The sequence below is a fragment of the Pogoniulus pusillus genome, chromosome 19 (assembly GCF_015220805.1).
Source record: "Pogoniulus pusillus isolate bPogPus1 chromosome 19, bPogPus1.pri, whole genome shotgun sequence".
NCBI lineage: Eukaryota > Metazoa > Chordata > Aves > Piciformes > Lybiidae > Pogoniulus > Pogoniulus pusillus.
Genome location: NC_087282.1, coordinates 16922289 through 16941420, shown reverse-complemented (window position 1 = coordinate 16941420; position 19132 = coordinate 16922289). Strand labels below are relative to the sequence as shown.

The window sequence follows — 19132 nt, the reverse complement described above, 5'->3', positions numbered from 1 at the left end:
TTGGCTTCTTCATCTTGATTTAAGGCAGAGTGGTGCATAAAAGGTGTGGAGTCTTTTGCAGAGCAGAGGACCAGGTTTTGCCTTGCACAGCCCCCACTTCCTATGGGCGTAAAATAAGGAGAGAAAGCTGGCCTGGGGCATGTAGGAAGGATGAGAAAGGTGCCGTGGAGAAGAGCCAGGTGATTTGTCCTGGGAAGGTGTGCACTGCCTTCTAGTGCTTGGTAATCCTCTTGCTTTTTACCTGCTTTCTTCCACTTCTCTAACACGCTTGAGAGTGTCCTTAGCATGAATGTCCTTAGAAACATCCCTAGTGTCCTCTGCCATCGGAAAGGGTAGCGCAGATTGCTGTCATCCAGAACGTGCGTTTGCTTCAGGCTGTGTGTCCCAGGAGGTGTTGGGCTTGGAGGAAACTACCTGTAAAGTTCATGTAATACTGATGGCTAGCACACTGAATGGTAGTGTTTCATCAAACAGGGTGAAATGGGAAAGATCTGGTGGGATGGTCTGCCAGAGAGAGGGCAGAGAGGTTTCTCTCTGAGAAAGAGATGGGGGATTTTGTAATCATAGGACCTAATTTTAATCAGGCAATTTAATTACCCTACTTTTGGCAAGAGCAGAAGTCTTGGAAGTCCTGAGAGAGAGCTCCGTGCAATGCAAGACCATTACATCCAAAGAACAAAGGTGTGTCTACCAAGGCTACATGGACATTTGTGCCTTCAGTAGGAGAAAGAATACAAGGGAAAACTGATTTAGGGCCAGAAAGAAATTAGGTAACAGAGATCTCTTGGGTACCTGGAAAAAGGAAGGAAAAGAAAGAAGAATCCTAAGGCAGGTTTCCCCCAAATGTCTTGAATGTGCCTTCAGTGATATCTGATTAAGCCCTGGGTGAGCATTATTATTCCTCTGCTGCAGACTAGTAAATGGAGACATGTAAGAAGATTATAGGCAATCTAGAAATACACAACCTTCTTTTGAGGAAGATCTTTGTGGCACAAGATGTATTTTTTCTTCTCTCATGAAATCAGAAGGTGAACCAAGATAGGCACTACTGTTAACAAACAACAGCTAGCTGAAAAATGAGAAGCATCTTGAGTTAAAATGAAAATGGAATAGACATAGCAAGAGGCAAGGAGTGCTATGATTCCTGTGATGGGAATAGGCAATAAAAGCAGAATCTCTTTTAAATAACCATCAGAGGAACTGGTGATATATCTCCTTAACTCTCAGAAGTCTTAAGAGAGCAGGTGAAATACTAAGGTATCAGAGAAAGGGTCAGGAAGAATGTTACAATGCTGAATAAAATAGAGACTTCTAAAATTAGTCTGCCATTAGTCTAAATCAGGGTGTAGTTACATAACAAGGTCTTTCATCTGCACACAATCAGTGGGGCCTTTTTTGCTGGATTAGTGGTGATTTACATCCTTTGAAAGAAATGTCATGAATGGAGTGAAAGATATCAAATGACAATAGGAAGAACAGAAAGGATTGCTAACTGTAAAGGCTCTGCAGCCTCTGAGGGAAAAGAAAACAGCCTTCAGTAAGTAACAGAACTCTACATAATTGCTTTTGGACATTATGGACTGCACAGGTCTTCATGTAGACCACACCTTGAGTACTGTGTACAGTTCTGGGCCCTTCAATTCAAGAAAGATGTTGAGGTGCTGGAACATGTCCAGAGAAGGGCAACAAAGCTGGTGAGGGGCCTGGAACACAAATCCTATGAGGAGAGGTTGAGGGAGCTGGGCCTGTTTAGCCTGGAGAAGAGGAGGCTCAGGGGTGACCTTATTACTGTCTACAACTACCTGAAGGGGAATTGTAGCCAGGTGGGGGGTGGCCTCTTCTCCCAGGCAACCAGCAATAGAACAAGGGGACACAGTCTCAAGTTGTGCCAGGGTAGGTATAGGCTGGGTGTTAGGAAGAAGTTCTTCACAGAGAGAGTGATTTCCCATTGGAATGGGCTGCCCAGGGAGGTGCTGGAGGCACTGTCCCTGGGGGTCTTCAAGAAAAGCCTGGATGAGGCACTTAGTGCCATGGTCTAGTTGATTGGATAGGGCTGGGTGCTAGGTTGGACTGGATGATCTTGGAGGTCTCTTCCAACCTGGTTGATTCTATGATTCTATGTATGATAAGCAAAGGGATAAAAGCAAAAAGTATTGCTGGTGAATTCTTTGTGGGCTTGTTACAGAATATAGCTCCTCAACAATTCTTTTTTTCTTAACAAGGGAATTTTTTTGATAGCAACTTGGCTAAATCTAGATGAGAAAATAAATGAAAGATGTTATGGTGAGTATGATCTGATATAGACAGAAGGGTGGCTGAAAAATGCCAGAGCTAAGTGTTGGTTCCAGTAATTCTTAACATTTCAATTCAGAGCATTGTGTAAGAAATAGCAGATACAGTAAGCAACATATCACACAATAACTTGGAGGCAATTGTCATAAAGACATCAGGAAACAGTCTCACACTCAGGATGGCAGTGGAAGTTCAAAAAAATGTGGTCCATAAACCAGAAAAATGCTTTGACAGGCAAAAGTTTACCAAAACAGAGCACTTGAGTGGAGAAATTGGAGGAGTAAGCAGGGAAGGCATGAGAGTCGTAGGTGTGCATTCAGTGGAGGATGCTAAGCCTAACTTGGGCAAAATAAACCAATGGGCACAACCCAACACGTTCCAGTCTGAGCATCATGAACAAAACAGGGGGCAAGCATGTATGTGCATGAGAGCCTTGGTAAAGACTGAGGCAAACATGTAGTTGCTACATGCACTGTTTAAGAGGAAAATAAGAGAAAGGGTAAGTGCTTCTCTGCTAGTTTTAGTCTTCCTTCTAAATACTTAATGGAAGCTATTAGGAACAACAAAGTTATAAAGAAATGTACGTTTTGGTTCAGCCTTTGTGTTGAAGATCACTGTAAGAGTACCTAGGTATATCAGGATTTACTGGAACGTAATGTATTTACTCAAAGGACTGAAGTAATCTTTGAAACATGAGAAACAAAGCTGGTCAGATGTTAAATATATCACAGTAAGTATCAAAGTGGAACAAAACAGTGTTACATCTTTCCAGTGTCAGTTTCTAACAGAAGTGCCACAGTTTTGTGCTGCCAGTGATGTTTCTATTGCTCTTACAAAAGAAAAAGATCGTCCAGCTTCCCACTATCAAAGCATGTTCAGGCTGACTTCTTTCCTCTCTCCCTGCATTTCCCTGGAGAACTAAACCAAAACAAATCTAAACCCACGCCCCCAGCTCTCCAGCTCTAACCCTTCTTAGGTTCTTTTCTTTTTACCATAGGAGAAGAAAGGAGGTGTCAAAATTTAAAGGCATAGTTCTGATGAAGAGTTTTAAAGGAAACATTTATCAAAAAAGTCATTAGACAAATATTTGGATGCCAACACTGTCATCAGTTTGAACTCACTTAGCTGGCTGCTCTGCACTCCCAGCACCAAGTACAGTAACTGGTAAGCCCTGTGATTGCCACTGCATCCCTTAGATTCTATCAATGCCTCCTTTGCCCAAGAAACTACAGGAATTTTTAATGTCACCCCCTCCCCCAGGCACCCCTAAAAAGCTCTACCATATTTTGGCAGTCTGTGAGTCTCTTAAGGCAGGTAGTCAGGGCAGCAGCGTTCACAGTCAGGCTGATTCGCCTTTTGCTTTTCCAATTAAAAAGTGGAGCCCTGACCTTTAAAAAGGAGAGGAGTCAAAGACTTCATGAATCCCTTGCGACTGACACTGATTTTACAGGGCGCACATAAAAGAGACAGGTAGCGGCATAAAACCTGACCTACAGAGATGGGTGACTGCACCAGGCAGGACCCTGTTGTTGGAGTGTTTGGCTACAAAACTCCACTTTCTGCCTTTGTTTCTCTTAGTGTCGCTTTACCTTCCTTGAATGCTGCTCTCCGTTGTCCAAAGTCATGCTGTACACACAGCATGTCTGCAAACCTTCAAAGAGAGGCTGGTTTTCGGTCTGACTGTGGCAAAGCATGAATACCTCTTTCATAAACATCTTAGGATCACAATTAAGCGATGCATGGAGAATCATAGAATCAACCAGGTTGGAAGAGACCTCCAAGATCATCCAGTCTAACCTAGCACCCAGCCCTAACCAATCAACTAGACCATGGCACTGAGTGCCTCATCCAGGCTTTTCTTGAAGACCTCAAGGGACGGTGCCTCCACCACCTCCCTGGGCAGCCCATTCCAATGGGAAATCACTCTCTCTGTGAAGAAGGACGAGTAGAAAGGTTTTGATTTGTCCCCTGGGACTCTTACAGAGGCACAACCTGAATATTTTGGCAAATCTTTTGAACACTGGATGCTCCCCAAGATCTTCATTATATCCACACCATGATTAAAACAATAAGGTGCTTTCAGGGTGTTCTTCATGTTCTGTCATTCTTGAGGAAACAGAGAAGCACAATCCTTTCCTGGATTTTTTTTCTTAGGACTGCATTGAGAAGCAAGAAGCTTTTTGCTGTTTGAGGAACTGTTAGACCTGTTAGACTGCACATGGCATACCATGGTTTTGGTATCAAACCCTGACTGTTCCTAGGAGCTTCCTTTACTGGTCTGCTTTTCTACCTGCTCAATACTCAATTTGATGTTTTTAGCACCCTTAGAAATCTTGCATGTGCACTGCTTCTAATGAAGTCAGTGGGGGACACAAGCCACAGCAACAGTGCCTGGTTTGAGAAGCAGCCTCTTAAACTGTGCCTGCAGAATGCTTAAATAAAATGCCTGAGAGTGCCAAAATCACCACTTTCCGTCACAGATATATGAGTATGCATGCGGAAACAAGCAGCTCATGCTTGAATTGGTGAAGATAAAGCATTGGTAGTTTGGGTCTTAAAATTATATACTTGAAAACACTTGGAATGTTAGTAGTTTATTCAGACCCTTAAGTAAGCTGAGCATGACATACTTGCCAAATGATATGTTCAGATTATTTGTTTGAAGCCAGCCATTCATGTACTGCGTTGCACTCAATTTCAGGAGAGTAATCAGAAGCTGGAATAGAAATCTGTTTAGAGCTCTTGAATTAATAGTAATGGTAACTGAGATAGGCTGCAGTCCTATTAGATTTTACCTGTGCTGTTTTTCCTATCACTGTAACCACAGTGCACAAGTTTAGGCAACGTGCTGAAACTTCCTGATGCAGCAGATGCATCAGCTGTACAGCGTGAAGGCGCAGCGCAGGATCATGAACCAGCTTCACTTTAGCATTTCTTTTGTTTCCCATGTAGTATTTTTGATAGAAATGGCAGACTCATTGAATTTATTACAGCACCACACATCATCATTTAAAATGTAATTTGGAATCAAAGCCTCTCTCTAAGGAGGAGCCCCTCAAGTCAAGGCTGTCGTTGTAAATATCACGCCCTATTTTCAGCTCTGGAAAAAGTCTTCCACAGCACAGCAGTAAATTCTGATGAGGGGAGTATTTCAGCTACCTTCAGCTTAATCTTCACATCTTGGCTAATGACCTTCAGATATTCCAATGGCTTTTCTTGGAAAAAAAATGTCAGAAAGGTTAGACAGGCTGAATGGTTGGTAGCCACTGCACTAACCAGTCTGTGAATGAATGTGATCATTATGTAACAGACCCTAGATTATCTCTACTCTAGGTTTTTAGGCTTGAGTTATGAGGATTTATTTGAATTTCAGGTTCAGGGATTTTATGGTCAGACTCTGCCTACCTGTATCTGAGAGAAAGCTTAACATTTACAGCACTATTGACAGTGCTTTATCTACTGTAGTTCTTGTAAGTTTTGCCTAGTGTTGAAAGGAATTTCACCAGATAACCTTATTTCATGAGTTTTTGCCTTTGTGAGGTACTGTTCTGGAGGACATGATTATCCATGGCCCATTAGAAAACTGCTTTCCTTCTATTTAGCATCTCAGATTTGAATAAATTATCGTTTTATTTCCAAATCTGAAGAAATTACTCTCTGAGACATTGCTTTTGGCTGACCTCACCTTGTGCCAGACCAAAAGAAACCCTGCTCGGAAGGGTTGCTCATTAGGCAAATCAGTGGCGTTTATACAGATGGCTGGGAGTGCTCAAGCAGAGAAGATGCTGACAATCTTTCACTGAAATCTGTGAGTGAATTCAGGGACATTTCACTCTTTCAAGCCCATTTCACTCTTTCAAGCCTGTGCTAATTTCAGAAGAGAAAAATCAAGATAATGCACTTGCTTCATAATGTTGCATTATTATGGCAAGCAAATATTAGGCTTTGATTCAGTGTCATGGGCAAATTTTTACCACAAGAAGTGTTGGTAGGGAAGTCAGTGACAGAAGTGTAAACTTGAGTGAGTGTATATAGAATGATGCTTTGAGTTAAGCTGTGGTAACTGTTGGACTTTTTAGGTGTTGTGAACACAGATTTAAACTATTTTATTCACTCTTGCTGACATACAGCTTGTGTCTTGCACAGCATCTCAATGTGAATTCTGTTTCTTCAGCTTGGGTTAGCTGATGGGTGGTAATTGCTAAGTTGCTGTACCTTGATTATATGTCTGACATCTAAATATACAAGAACCTGGCTGCTTGTCAACCAGAAAATGCAAATTCTAGGGCAGAGTGGGGAGCTGTAAGATAAAACAGTTTTTTCTCCTATGTTAACAAAACTTCTGGCCTCTCCATGATTAATAAACAAAACAGAAAGTTACCAATTTAAAAGGAGAAAGAAAGAAGGAAAGAAAGAAAGAGAGACAAGTTAAAGTCAACAGCTTGCTTGACCACCTTGTCATTTTGGCAGCTGGCACTTCTGTCTCCTGGAGGAGACCATGCAGCTATATCCCCTTCCTTACTCATTTAGTCTTACTCTATCCCATATTTTCATTGCTCTTTCCTTGCCCACCTTACATAGACAGAGATTCTCTTTCCTTTCCTTCTTTCCACATCCACCCTACCTAGTTCCAGTCTTCCTTTCCAAAATGCTCAATCTAAAGTACCTTTCCCCCTGTCCCTGCTAATCCAGGCCAGGCAGCATCCACAGAACACCTGTGACTTGAGATCATGGACGCTGCTTATTTGAGTGCTCATTGTACAGCCAGACCGGGCATGGTACAGCTACAGCTGGCAACAATCTTTAGAGAGCCTCTTTCTTGCAGCCTAAACAACCACACTGCTTTCTCAGAGGCTGCAAGAGATTCAGCTTCCTTACAATAAATTTGATGTCTTACTCCAAACACTGGGGAAAAGACCCAGCAACTGAAAGATTGGGTTTTTCAAGGGGAAAGCCACTGTGTTTTCTAACATTTCTGCTTTTCTGACACTTCTGCATTCTCCATCCCTAAATAAGGTTAAGGTGAACACTTAAGGAAAAGAAAGTCAGTCTGAAAGGCTGAGATGTGCCAAAGTGATGAGAAACTGAGCATGTTTGTAGCCCACGCCACTGTTTGGTTCTTAAGTGATATTGTGAAGTGAAATTCCAAGGTAAGATCAGGATGCAAAGGTACCAGGTAAGAAGAACTGTTTGACACAGTATGAAGATGGCAGAAAGAGGAAAAATTGATGGCACTTTTTTTCTGACATGGCTTTCCTCTCTTTATCCCATTGCATTTGTTCCATGTTGGACCCAGAAATGAATACTAATTAGTTTAATAAGATCTCCCAACTGAGATGCAAAACATTTGGAAATGATTTAAAAATATAGCGTGCAGCTGCAATGTCATGGCTAATTTCAGTCTGCAGCAGGCAGCTGATGTCCTCTGGCTATTTCAATGGTGCAGAAGATTGTAATTACTCACCTGTTAAAGTAAACGTGGCTTTAACAAGTCTGATCACAGTTGCAGAGGAGGAGTGGAGAGCACGGGTAGACAGATGCTGTCTCCGTATGTCATCTGTGAATGATGCCTTTGTAGCTCTTTGGGAGGAATTCTCTAGCTATAAAGGAAAAAAACCCTATAATATAAAGCAGAGCATTTCCTTTAATAGCAACTTCTACATTTTCCTTTGACAAAGTTTGTATCACTGGCGCAGAGACAGGGCTAGTCCAGTTCCCAGCTGGTATAACATACCCTTTGTTATGGAGATGAACAAATAAGTGAGATAACAGAAAAATATCACCAGTGGTGACCAACCCCTCCTTTGTGAATGCTGTCCAATATTGTGCTTACAGTGAAGGCTGTTTTCTGTTCCCCCTCATCAGCATTTTGGCAGTTTTTGCCTTTGATCAAAAATTTATAGGACCTCATTCATCAAGCTGTTAATTCACAATTGCTTCTGTCCCTTGAGCTTCACTGGCATGAAAAAGGAACTTTGTAATTGTGAGTGAGTTTTGTGACTGTCCTTGGGCCAGATGAAGTGATGGAAGAGTCCTTCATGAGGTCTTTGCCTGGATGTCAAGAACTCCACTGTCACCATAAGCATGAGCTTTGAGATCCTCCCAGTGACATGTGTCCATTGCCTGTTAGTTTTGTCCAGCAGAGATGTTCAGGGCACTGAAAGGTAGACCTGGCCTGAATCTTACCAGGCAATGGGTTCAAAACATAAGCTGTATGAGAGGCCTCAAGTGGCTAAGGCCACATTGTGTTTGAGTCTGGGCTCTAGCTTGGTGACCACACCACACGTAGGAACATTTTGGCATGTTAGAAGCATTTTTTCTGCCATGAATTGAGTAAAATGTAGAAAACTGAGCTGTTCCCTTGTGGTGGCCAGGGGACTTCTTTATCTCCTGAGACCTAAGCTCAGGTAAAAGCACTTTTCCAATTACTTTTGCCAAGTGTTGTGTTTTGCTCTTTGGAAGCTAACGTTCTACATAATCTCAGTGTTCATTTTTCCTTTAAGGGAAATCCCTTGATCTTTCTTCAGTCCACACTGATCTCAGCTGGGAAGTTTAAATCTTAAAAACCTTTCTCATGGGAGACTGTGCCCACGTAGCTGTAAAGAGAACTTTGCTCATCAAAATCATGTCACTGGAACATGGAAGGTGAAAACCACTTTGAAGTGGTAATGAAGTAAGTTCCTGCTGCTTAACAGCAAGCTTTGATAAGATCTTATTTGTTGTGTGAGTATTTATCAGAGCAGCTGCAATTCATTTTGTGGAAACAGAAGTCCCAGTGGAAGGTAGATGGGGAGCTTTAGCTGTTCACCTTCTTAAGGAAACGTGTCCTCCTTCCTTAGTGAATTGCTTTGAAGATGTGGTGGTCCTGGATCATCTTCCGTCTACACGTGGTTGTGTTTACTGCTGGCTTCGGGGCCAACAGCAGGTAGTAACACTGAGTTCTTCAGCTTAAACACATTGAACCCCCTCCGGCTCTACAGCTTGTCTTCCTCAGGGGAAAAAGCAATTCCATTTGCTCTGGGAGTGGAGAGAGCTCACTTGTCCATTGCAAGTCTGTGATACCAGTGTTGTACTCCTCCCATTCTCCACACTGTGCTCAAAATATCCACATTCCCAAATGCTTCTTCCTTTGTTTTTCTGTATCTCACGGGCTTATAATCTGAGCTGTCATTTGCACTTCCTCTGGGCTTGGTTGAAATGGTTTACAGAAGAATGGTTTTGAAACATGCAAGACAAGGTGTGTATCTCAGGCTTCACCCTGCTTTGGCCCTGAGTATTACTCTATCTGACCTCTATTTTTCAACTTGTTCAGCTTAGTAAACCCTTCTGGCAGAGTGCTGAACGCCATCAGACATTTCAGAGTCAAGGCAGCACCCCAGCCCCTCAAAAGCTTCAAGTCATGCAGTCTCTTCAGTACAGAAAATGATGAAAGAAACAAGAGATGGCAGCTTCTGGGCAACTGAGCCATTTGTGGAAAAATCAGATTTTAAAGAGACTGAAGTGGTCAGAATGCTTTGGGACAACCAAGAGCAATCATGGCTAATGTGCACAGAGTATTATTAAAGGCTAGGAAACAAGAAAGTGAGCTTTAGATTTTTACATGCCAATTCTGTTGCTTTTGAGGCTTGAAAGGAAAATTACTCTGGAGATGGTCAAATACCCACTTCAAAGTGAGGAAACAAAATGCCAGAACTTCTCTGATGTTTCCCAGTACAGCATGGCACATAAACTCCTAGCTTCTGTAACCAGGGCTGATGTGCTACGTATGTAGGTGCAGGAAAGTCCCTAGTGACAGCCAGAAAGAACGGATGAATGTGAACATCAGATGCTTGCCTGTGAAAAGTTGACAATGCAGGCACAGCTCTCAGAGGTTTTCAGAAAGGATGAGATGGTACAAGATTGTCTAACAGTACTGATGGGAGACATTGATCTCCCTGAACGTGAACATATCTAGTGGCTTACAGGAATGTGCTTCTAAGCAATGGGCTTGAGCTGCGGTCTGCAACACCACTGGTCCTAGCACTGTGGCATGGGCAGGATGACAGTGTTGTCCTCCCATGTCCTTCCATTGTTCTGCAGCCACAGCAGGTTGGTGATACCTTTTCCCTAAAGCTCTTTCTGGACCTATCCAAATCCCTGATGGCCTGTACCAAGTCGAGCTTGCTGGGAGAAGTGAGGGTAGTGGTGGCTGATTTCCTCCTTTTAGTTTCCATGAAGTGACTATGGCTGCTTTTCATGTCCATCTGGTGCCAGGCAGAAAGTCATGTTTCTGGGAGAAATACCATTCTGCTTAACGAGAAGATGTGGATGAAGCTGTGGTGGGATGGTGGGATTGTGTCAGCCACATTCCTATACCTGAGGAAAAGGAATGCAGTGTCTCAACTACTGCATGCAAATTCATCCTTGCAGCAGCCCTGATGGGAGGAAGCATCTTTGTGTCTTCCACCCCTGTATTTAATCATAGTAGGAGTTGAGTGTTTGGGGAAGAGCTTTCAAATCACAGCAGGCATTGCTGCTCCCACTTGGCAGGGTTGTAGCAGTGTGACTGCTGTTCACAACTTCCTACTTGGGTAAATTGTATCAGATGCTGCTTTGCAAAAGTTGCTGTAGTGACATTTTAACAGGAATTTATCCAGGAGCCATGCCATAGAGCGTAAGTAATTGCAATCATGTGGTATCTGTGTCATTGATAGTCTGCTATCTGTAGAGTATCTACTGCTATGCCATGTATAATTGGAAAGAAATACAGTATTTTTCTGCTTTCATAAGAATTGATGCTGAAAGAAGGAGTTGTCCCTAAACTCCTGCTGTGTATTTATGTAAATCTGTGTAGTATGCAAGGCAATTTTTCTTATCCGATATCATCTAAGCTAATGTTGCACTCACAAAACTACTATCAATTTTCTCTGCATCTGGGTAAAATGTTGAATATTGCTATAATAATCTACCATGTAAATAGTGCAGTGTGTTGGGTTCTAAGAGAAGCAAGACTGACTCTAGACATGAGTATATCTTGTGTTATTAGCGTATGACTCCTCATTCTCAGAAGACTCAGATTTAAAAAGAAGATAGATGCCACACTCTGGTAAGTGTCCTTTACATTGAGAATTAGGAATGTATAGGCAAGGCTAAAAGTAACTCACCTCACATCTATGGGTGCCAGGTAGATTACACTCATGCTACTGCTTCTGGGAACATCCTCGTTTGAATCACTCACAATACAGCAGTGCTATCTGTCACTAATACACCTTCTCTTTTCCCACGGATAGTGTGTCTGGTGCCTGTCAGTAAAAGGAGGTCACTGAAAAAAACCCTCCAAAATGCTGAGACAGGAATGAAAGCAATGTCACTTAACACAGAATAACTGAATAATGCCAAAGTCAGTCTGAATTAGGCCAATTTCTTTTATGCAAAAGGAACCCAGTGGGTTGAACACTGCTTCTGGCCTGCACCTCAGGTTTTTTTATCTCCTGAGAGCCTTTATGGGTGAATTTATTGTTAAGGAAGGGTTAGCAGATGAACTGACTTCCACACACCAGAATGTACCCCTTGTGAAACCAGACAGTAGAAATGAGCAATCAACAACTGCTGATTTATGTTTTTTTCACAGGCATCAAGGTTATGTTTATACCTACAGAGTGTCCAGGACAGAAACTGGATCCTGGAGTGCTGAGGTGTGTACTTCTCTTTTCTGTTCCTCTTTGATGCTTGTATTGATTTAATGAAATATGTTCAAATTATTCATGTTTCTTGCACAGTTTGATTTTCGTCGAAGGTAATCAGTCTGGAGCGTGCCCATCACTAAGATGTCTTGGTGCCACATCTGACAGGCTTGAACTCGTAAATTAATTTGCCATTGCACTCTGTTGCATAATGCAACAGTGCATTATTTTGCATCATTTTAAACCAAAAAAATATTGTGCTTTTATAGTTTGACAAGCACAATCAGTTCCCTTCTAGCCCATGTACCACGAGCGTCAGATTAGGAAGGAAATTATTTTCCATCTACAGTGTTTTAATTTCTCTCTGGAGTAATTCATCAGTGGTGCAAAACATATGTAGGGTAGCCAAAACTTGATGCAAAATACATTTTCACTCACCTGATAAAAGACTGGGAAGCCAAATGTAGAATAGCATCGCCTGCAATCCAGACGGCTATTTGGGTTGATGCGATTGGGATGCTAACCTGTGCTTCTTTCATGAAGGTCTCTTTCTTTGGATGTACTTTGTGTGCTAATTCATAATTAGCTTTCTGTTTGCACATTAATGAACACTGATTACAAACATGAAATAATTTCTAGACAGGCATAATTACTTGGCCATTATTATGACAGGAGTGGCTGCAGTGGTCTGGAAGGCAAGACTGACTCCTGGAGTTACTCAGAAGCAGATTGAGGAGTAAAAGTGACTCACATTACTGTGGAGTGTATAATTGTCTGTGTCACTCTTGCTAATGGTGCCAGGAAGAATTTGCTCACCGGTTCCTATAAAGCATTGGGAGCACCTGGATATTTGCAATGCTCACACAGCAGGTGTTTTGGGATGTGGTGAGGGTAGTAGATCATCCAGCATGCCAAGGTGAGCATTGCTGTCTCAGAACGCATACTGGGACCTCCAGGAACCTTCACTTGTTCCTTTGGCTTCAAGTAACATCAATGTTGGCAGCAAGATTATTGTGATGTTACACAGGTGTACTACTAGTCCTCCCCCATGACCTCCACTGCTTTCCTAAGATGGGTCTTGGACTTTCCCTTGCTGTATTTTTAGGAAAACCTTATTTGTGTCTCACAGCTTAAATGTCCTGGAGGGCCAGAACTCTCAATGCACCCTCTACAAAGAAGGGTGCTGGCTACAGACCTATGATACCAGCCCTTTCCTTAAGTAAACAGAAACCTTTGAGGAAGTGTTGCCTCACCTCCATCCCTAGAAAGGTAATGCAGCAGCTTGTCCTCGTCACTGTCCTTAGCCTTATCAAGGACAGTGGGATCATTAGGAGCAGTCAACATGGCTTTACCAAGTGGAATTCTTGTTTGACCAACCTGATAGCCTCTTATGAGGACATAACCAGGTGGACAGATGATGGTAGAGCAGTGGATGTGGTTTATCTTGACTTCAGTAAAGCATTTGACACTGTCTCCCACAGCATCCTTCTGGCTAAACTGAGGCATGTGGTCTGCATGATCAGGTAGTGAGGTGGATTTGGAACTGGTTGAAGGAAAGAAGCCAGAGAGTTGTGGTCAATGGGATGGAGTCTAGTTGGAGGCCTGTAACCAGTGGAGTGCCACAAGGATCAGGACTAGGACCAGTTCTGTTCAATGTATTCATCAATGACCTGGATGAGGGCACAGAGTGCATTGTCAGCAAGTTTGCTGATGACACCAAAGTGGGTGGAGTGGCTGCCACACCAGAAGGCTGTGCTGCCATTCAATGAGACTTGGACAGGCTGGAGGGTTGAGCAGGGAGAAACAGAATGAAATTCAACAAGGGTGAGTGTAGAGTCTTGCATCTGGGAAGAGAACAACCTCAGGGATCAGTATAAGTTGGAGATTGCCCTGTTGGAAGGCAGTGAAGGGGAAAAGGATCTGGGGGTCCTAGTGGATGGGAGGTTGACCATGAGCCAGCAGTGTGCTCTGGTGGCCAGGAGGGCCAATGCCATTGGGGTGTATTGAAAGGGGTGTGGCTAGTGGGTCGAAAGAAGTTCTCCTGCCCCTCTGCTCTGCCCTGGTGAGGTCATATGTGGAGTACTGTGTCCAATTCTGGGCCCCCCAGTTCAAGAGGGACATAGAAGTGCTTGAGAGCGTCTATCACAGAGCCACAAAGATGATTAAGGGAATGGAACATCTCTCTTACAAGGAGAGACTGAGGGAGCTGGGGCTCTGCTGCTTGGAGAAGAGACTAAGAGGTGACCTCATCAATGTTTGTAAATATGTGCAGAGTGAATGTCAGGAGGCTGGAGCCAGGCTTTGCTTGGTGATGCCTGATGGCAGGACAAGGGGCAATGGGTGGAAGCTGAGGCATAGGAAGTTTCATCTAAACATGAGGTGGAATTTTTTTCCCTGTGAGGGTGACAGAACACTGGAACAGGGTCCCCAGAGGGGTTGTGGAGTCTCCCTCTCTGGAGATATTCAAAATCTTCCTGGATGTGTTCCTGTGTGATCTGGTATAGGAGATCCTGCTCTGGCAGGGGGTATTGGGATAGATGATCTTTCGAGGTCCCTTCCAGCCCCTGATATTCTGTGATTCTGTGACCGTGCTGGACTCAGCTGTTGTTAGAAACAGCAGCCTAAATCCAACTTATCCCCACAAAATGTGCCTCTGAGCTGCAGCTGCTGCTTTCCTGACTCTTACTCCATCCCTGTGGCTGGTCAGTTGCTGGGCAAGCTCCCATCACACTCCTCTGTCAAGGATGATGAGAGAAACTGAAACAGTGCTGGTAAAAATCCCAGCCAGTGTAAAATCCCCAGCTGGTGCCAGTGGGGCAGGATTGAACCCGAGACTGCTGGGTGAGCACAGCTTCCCTCAGGTGAGCCTATGCTGACAGAACCTATGCTTGTCCTCCTGTGACTATGGTGGGGAGGATTCATTATACAAACTCCCTGAAGGGTGTAACAGAAGCACTGGATTTTTTATTAAACCCAGACATTTTCATTTCACAGTGTTCAAAAAGATGCTAAAGTAGAAAGAGAAAATGACTCCCACTGTTATTGCATAGGTAACATTTTGCTGCTGCCTTTGTGCGAGACATTGACAGGAATACTCAATGAACACATAAGCCAGCATCCAATGCTCAGAGAAAAGCTTGCAAACAGGCTGTGTCCATACCTGAATTTAGTGGTGTAAAGACCTCCTCAGCAAGTGCCAGGTAACTCTAGATTGTCTTACTGGAGTTTCCAGGCTGGAAACAACTTATTGACAAACCCCAGGCTGGCTGCAATAAATCAGGGTCAGAAAGAGTGAAAGATCTCTGAGGTCTCTTCCAACCCTGATGATACTGTGATACTGTGATCTCTGAGGAATTTGCCTAACAAATGTAATGATTAAGAAATTGTCCTCTTCTGGTTTTATAGACCCACACTGCTGGAGAGTGCTCTTAGAGCAGGGAAGCTGTGATGTGCTGGGGGAAGAAGAGAAGTCTGGCTCACTGAGTCGTTCATCTTTTGCACGTGACGGGGTTCAAGTGAAGGCTGTGGCTCCTGCCCTGGCAGATGTGTGCATTTCTGAGAACAAGCCTTCTGAAGCAGTGCCCCAAACCCAGCACAGATGCTGGGCATGCAGCATCACCTCTCACTTTTCACCCTTTGGCTTTGCAGACAGCACCTGGTGTCCACCGGAGGCTCTTTCGGAAAGTGCACAACCTCATTTCAGCCTTCCAGAAGCCTGACCAAGGCATCGTGACGCCTCTGCAGCACCCAGTCATCAACCACGCCAAAGCCAAATACTCCCCCAGGTACCTGTGGGGTGAAGGGAGCCACCACTGTGGCTCAGCACAGCCATGCTTGGTGGCAGAGATAGCGCTCTTAGAATCATCTTTGACCTGAACTAGTTAGGAGGGCAGCGTTGCCAAAACCCCCCTCCCAACCTTACTTTGCTACTGTGGAAATGCTGGCACTCAGGTGCTCGTTAGAGATAGGTCTCTCCATCTGATGAGAAAATGGATTTTGATTGTGTCTTCTTGAGTGCTGTATCAGCAGTGAGTACCCTCCCATACCAACACCTTGCTCTTGTAGGTACCAACCCTCTGATCTATCCATTTTCTTGCAGCGTTCATCCTTTCATATCTTTGTGCTTATTTTTCTTAGGCAGAAATGAAGGCCATGGCTTCTTCCTGCACCCAAAATGATGACATTTCCTGAAGTGGAACCATGTCTTCCAGTGTCTCCTTTAGCTCATGCTCTAGACCAGAACAACTTATATGCCAATTGAACCAACTCCATGAGTTTTCTAAGTTTTCTAGCTCAAAACATAGCAGCTGGAAGTTTCAGAGTGTTCTGATTTTTTTCTTTTCTTTCGGTCTGCAAAGATAAAAACTACCAACTATTAGTGTAATGTCTCCTTTTTTGTACTCTCAAGTACAATATATTTTTTACTCAATTATTACTTACTAATTAATAATTAGTTATTAATTTTGTGTTACTTAAATTTGGGTTCTTTGGGTTTTTTTTTATCTGGATGGCCAGAACTGGGCAAGACACCTTTTACAGCCTGAGGAAAATTGCTTCCATTAACGTGTGCTTTGCCTGGGGTGGGCTATGTGGCTGTCGTTCATACAGTTACTAAAGACACACCAGAAGTGGCACCATGAGACCCCCCCCACTAACTTGCTTTCCCATCACACCAGGCTCCTCACCCTGTGACTCAGCAGAGCTGCCTACCGCTGCCTGGATGCACAAAATGTGTAAGTTTCCACAATCAAAAGCTTATGCAATGCACTGACTAACTGAGAACAACCAGTGATGTGGAGAACAAAGTTCTCTGCTCTTGGATATTCTCTACACTTGAAACAAACTATTTCTGAATGCATTTAAAAAAAAAAAAGAAGAAAATTATTTTTTGCATGAGTTAATTAGCTCTCATTTACTTAGCTATTTCTGTCTCCATGCTGCTGCTGGGTGCTAGAGGAAAGGTTATGAATCCACAGGATTCTGCTGATGCAAGATTAGCATATGGCTACCAGAGTGAGTATGTGCCTTTTACACTGAGGGTTTAACATGCATGATTACACTGCCCTGCCTGAGCTGGTATGCCCTGCATGACTGCCCTGACTGAGCTGGCAAGCTCCTTTGGAACAAAGTGGAAGTCCTACAGCCCTCTTGTTTCAGGAGATAGTGTTTGCAATGCAAAGTGCAGTAGACGTGGCCCAGACTCCCTCTGTGTGCGTTTCTGGCAGGACTTGTTTGTGTGCTCAGCCTGTGAGTGGGCTGTGTCTGGGCTGGTTGGAAGGTTTGTGCCATTCTTAATCACGCTTCAACTTATACAAATGGTCTTGGTGATGAATGTGATTCTCACATGCTCCACTCCAGAGCCCAAGATGTGCTCTGCAGTGACTGCAACTGTACTATGTACTATAAAATTATATCTATTAAAAAACCCAAACACACACTGTTTAAACAGCCACCTTTGGGTTGCTCTGGTTAAATGTTTGGGTTTTTTTTTCCCCCCTTATGCTTCTGACTTGTGCACAGCTTGGAAGGCTGGAACTGCTTCCTAAGAGGCCTTTTCCAGAAACAGGTGCAGAACAATACTGATCCAATTCCACCATATACAGCCATCCATGGCTTGGTGGCACAGGGAGAGACATTGCAGTTGCTTGGGGCTGGCTATGGGTCCTGAGGGAGCAGCCCCAGCCTGTGTATTTGTTGCTGCAGATGGGATATGTACAGGGGATGCATCTTCCACCAGTAGGTGAAAAAAAATCCCTCCAGTCACACTAAATGTTGTGTGCTGGATCCTGCCTTGTATTCACCTTCTCAAAGACAAGGTGGATGTGAGCAACAAGAGAGCTAAATGGTTGCAAGTGCAGGAGTCAGCAAGCTTGGGACGCACTAAGCAGCACTGGGTACGGTTGGAAGTGTGAGTGTGTAAGTGATGGTGCAAGCAATAAGACATTTTCTGTGAAGCACAAGGTCCTTGTAAACTAGCACTGTAAATAAATGCAATAACTAAACAGACATATGATAACAGGGGCTAGGGGCAGTGCTGTTGCAAAGTCGTGAGAATTCAAGTTCATTACTCAGTTTCTTCCTATTTGAAACTAGTCACATCATGTTTCACACTGTGTGGTGTGGTGCTCTGCAGCCTCCTATTACATGTGCTTGCTGGTTGAAACTGGGATCTTAAGACAGGGCCATGCAGTGGCAGATCCAGCATGACTTGCTCTCTAATAAACTATTTACAAGCTGGGGTTTTTTAAAATCCTTACATAATTCAGCAAACTTCAGCCATGGAGGTGCTGAACTGCTCACCACCAGCACAGAGCACAGCACCTATATTCACACACTGCTTTGCTGGCACTTGTCCTCTTGTCTCTGTAACACCTCTGTACCTTAAAGGTACCCTGGCTTGCTGAGTGCCTGTAATGGCTGGTCCTTGGCCATTCCTCTCTGTGCTCCTGAAAAACCATCCTTCCCTGAAGGCAACTCTGAAAGGTGGATGTATGTGTGTGAGGGGTTGTGTGTGTTTTCCCCCAGGCTTCTCGAAGAAGCCCTTTTGCTTTCTAAGCGCTGGGTCTAAACTCCTGCTTTACCTGGCCTCTCCTGGGAGCAGGAACCAGTGTGCTCGGAAATTGTCTGTGGCAGATGACTGCAGCAGAGCGCGGATAAATGTAGGGAGAAGCACTTTGCCTAAGGGCTGTTTCCTATAGAAAGGCCCTTCAAGCAAAGGCTGAGGCTGTCAGAGCTGCATGTGCAAATCCTGCAGCAGCAGAACAGCACCCGTGCGGCCACTCCGTGGTGCAGTGAGCTGGGGATAACTGGTTTGACTGTGGATGAGTCTAGCAGTGCATTGTTCTTCTAAAAAATACAGAAACTAGGCCAGAAGATGCCATTTTTGTTTAGAGCTGAGACTGTTGTTGCAGTTTCTGATGTAAATTATTAAGACATAGAATTGTTTGTGTTGGTTCTGCTGGGTACCCAAGGGTCTGCAATTGCTATAGGCTTAAATAAGATGGAAACAGAGAGAGAGAGGCTCAGGGTACCTGTGGGACAAGCAGTCAATGCTTGGTTGTGGAAACAGTAATACAGAAATGATACAGATTTCATACATTGACTTAGGTGTGAAGAGCTACAGATACTTTTAGAGTGCAGCACCAGCTGGATTTTGTAGGCATGACTTCACCAGATAA

At 43.8% G+C, this 19132-nt stretch overlaps 1 protein-coding gene across 2 annotated transcripts in view; it reads left to right on the top strand.

Moving 5' to 3' along the window:
• The window catches only part of SH2D1A (SH2 domain containing 1A), a 43258-nt gene extending 26939 nt beyond the window's left edge, over positions 1 to 16319 (top strand). For both annotated transcript variants that reach the window (XM_064158890.1, XM_064158889.1), the window contains 3 exons: positions 11903 to 11966; positions 15603 to 15739; positions 16092 to 16319. In XM_064158890.1, coding sequence (XP_064014960.1) covers positions 11903 to 11966; positions 15603 to 15739; positions 16092 to 16101 — 211 coding nt within the window. In that variant the 3' untranslated portion in view covers positions 16102 to 16319. The remainder of the gene's footprint in view (positions 1 to 11902; positions 11967 to 15602; positions 15740 to 16091) is intronic.
• The last annotated feature ends 2813 nt before the right edge of the window (positions 16320 to 19132 follow it).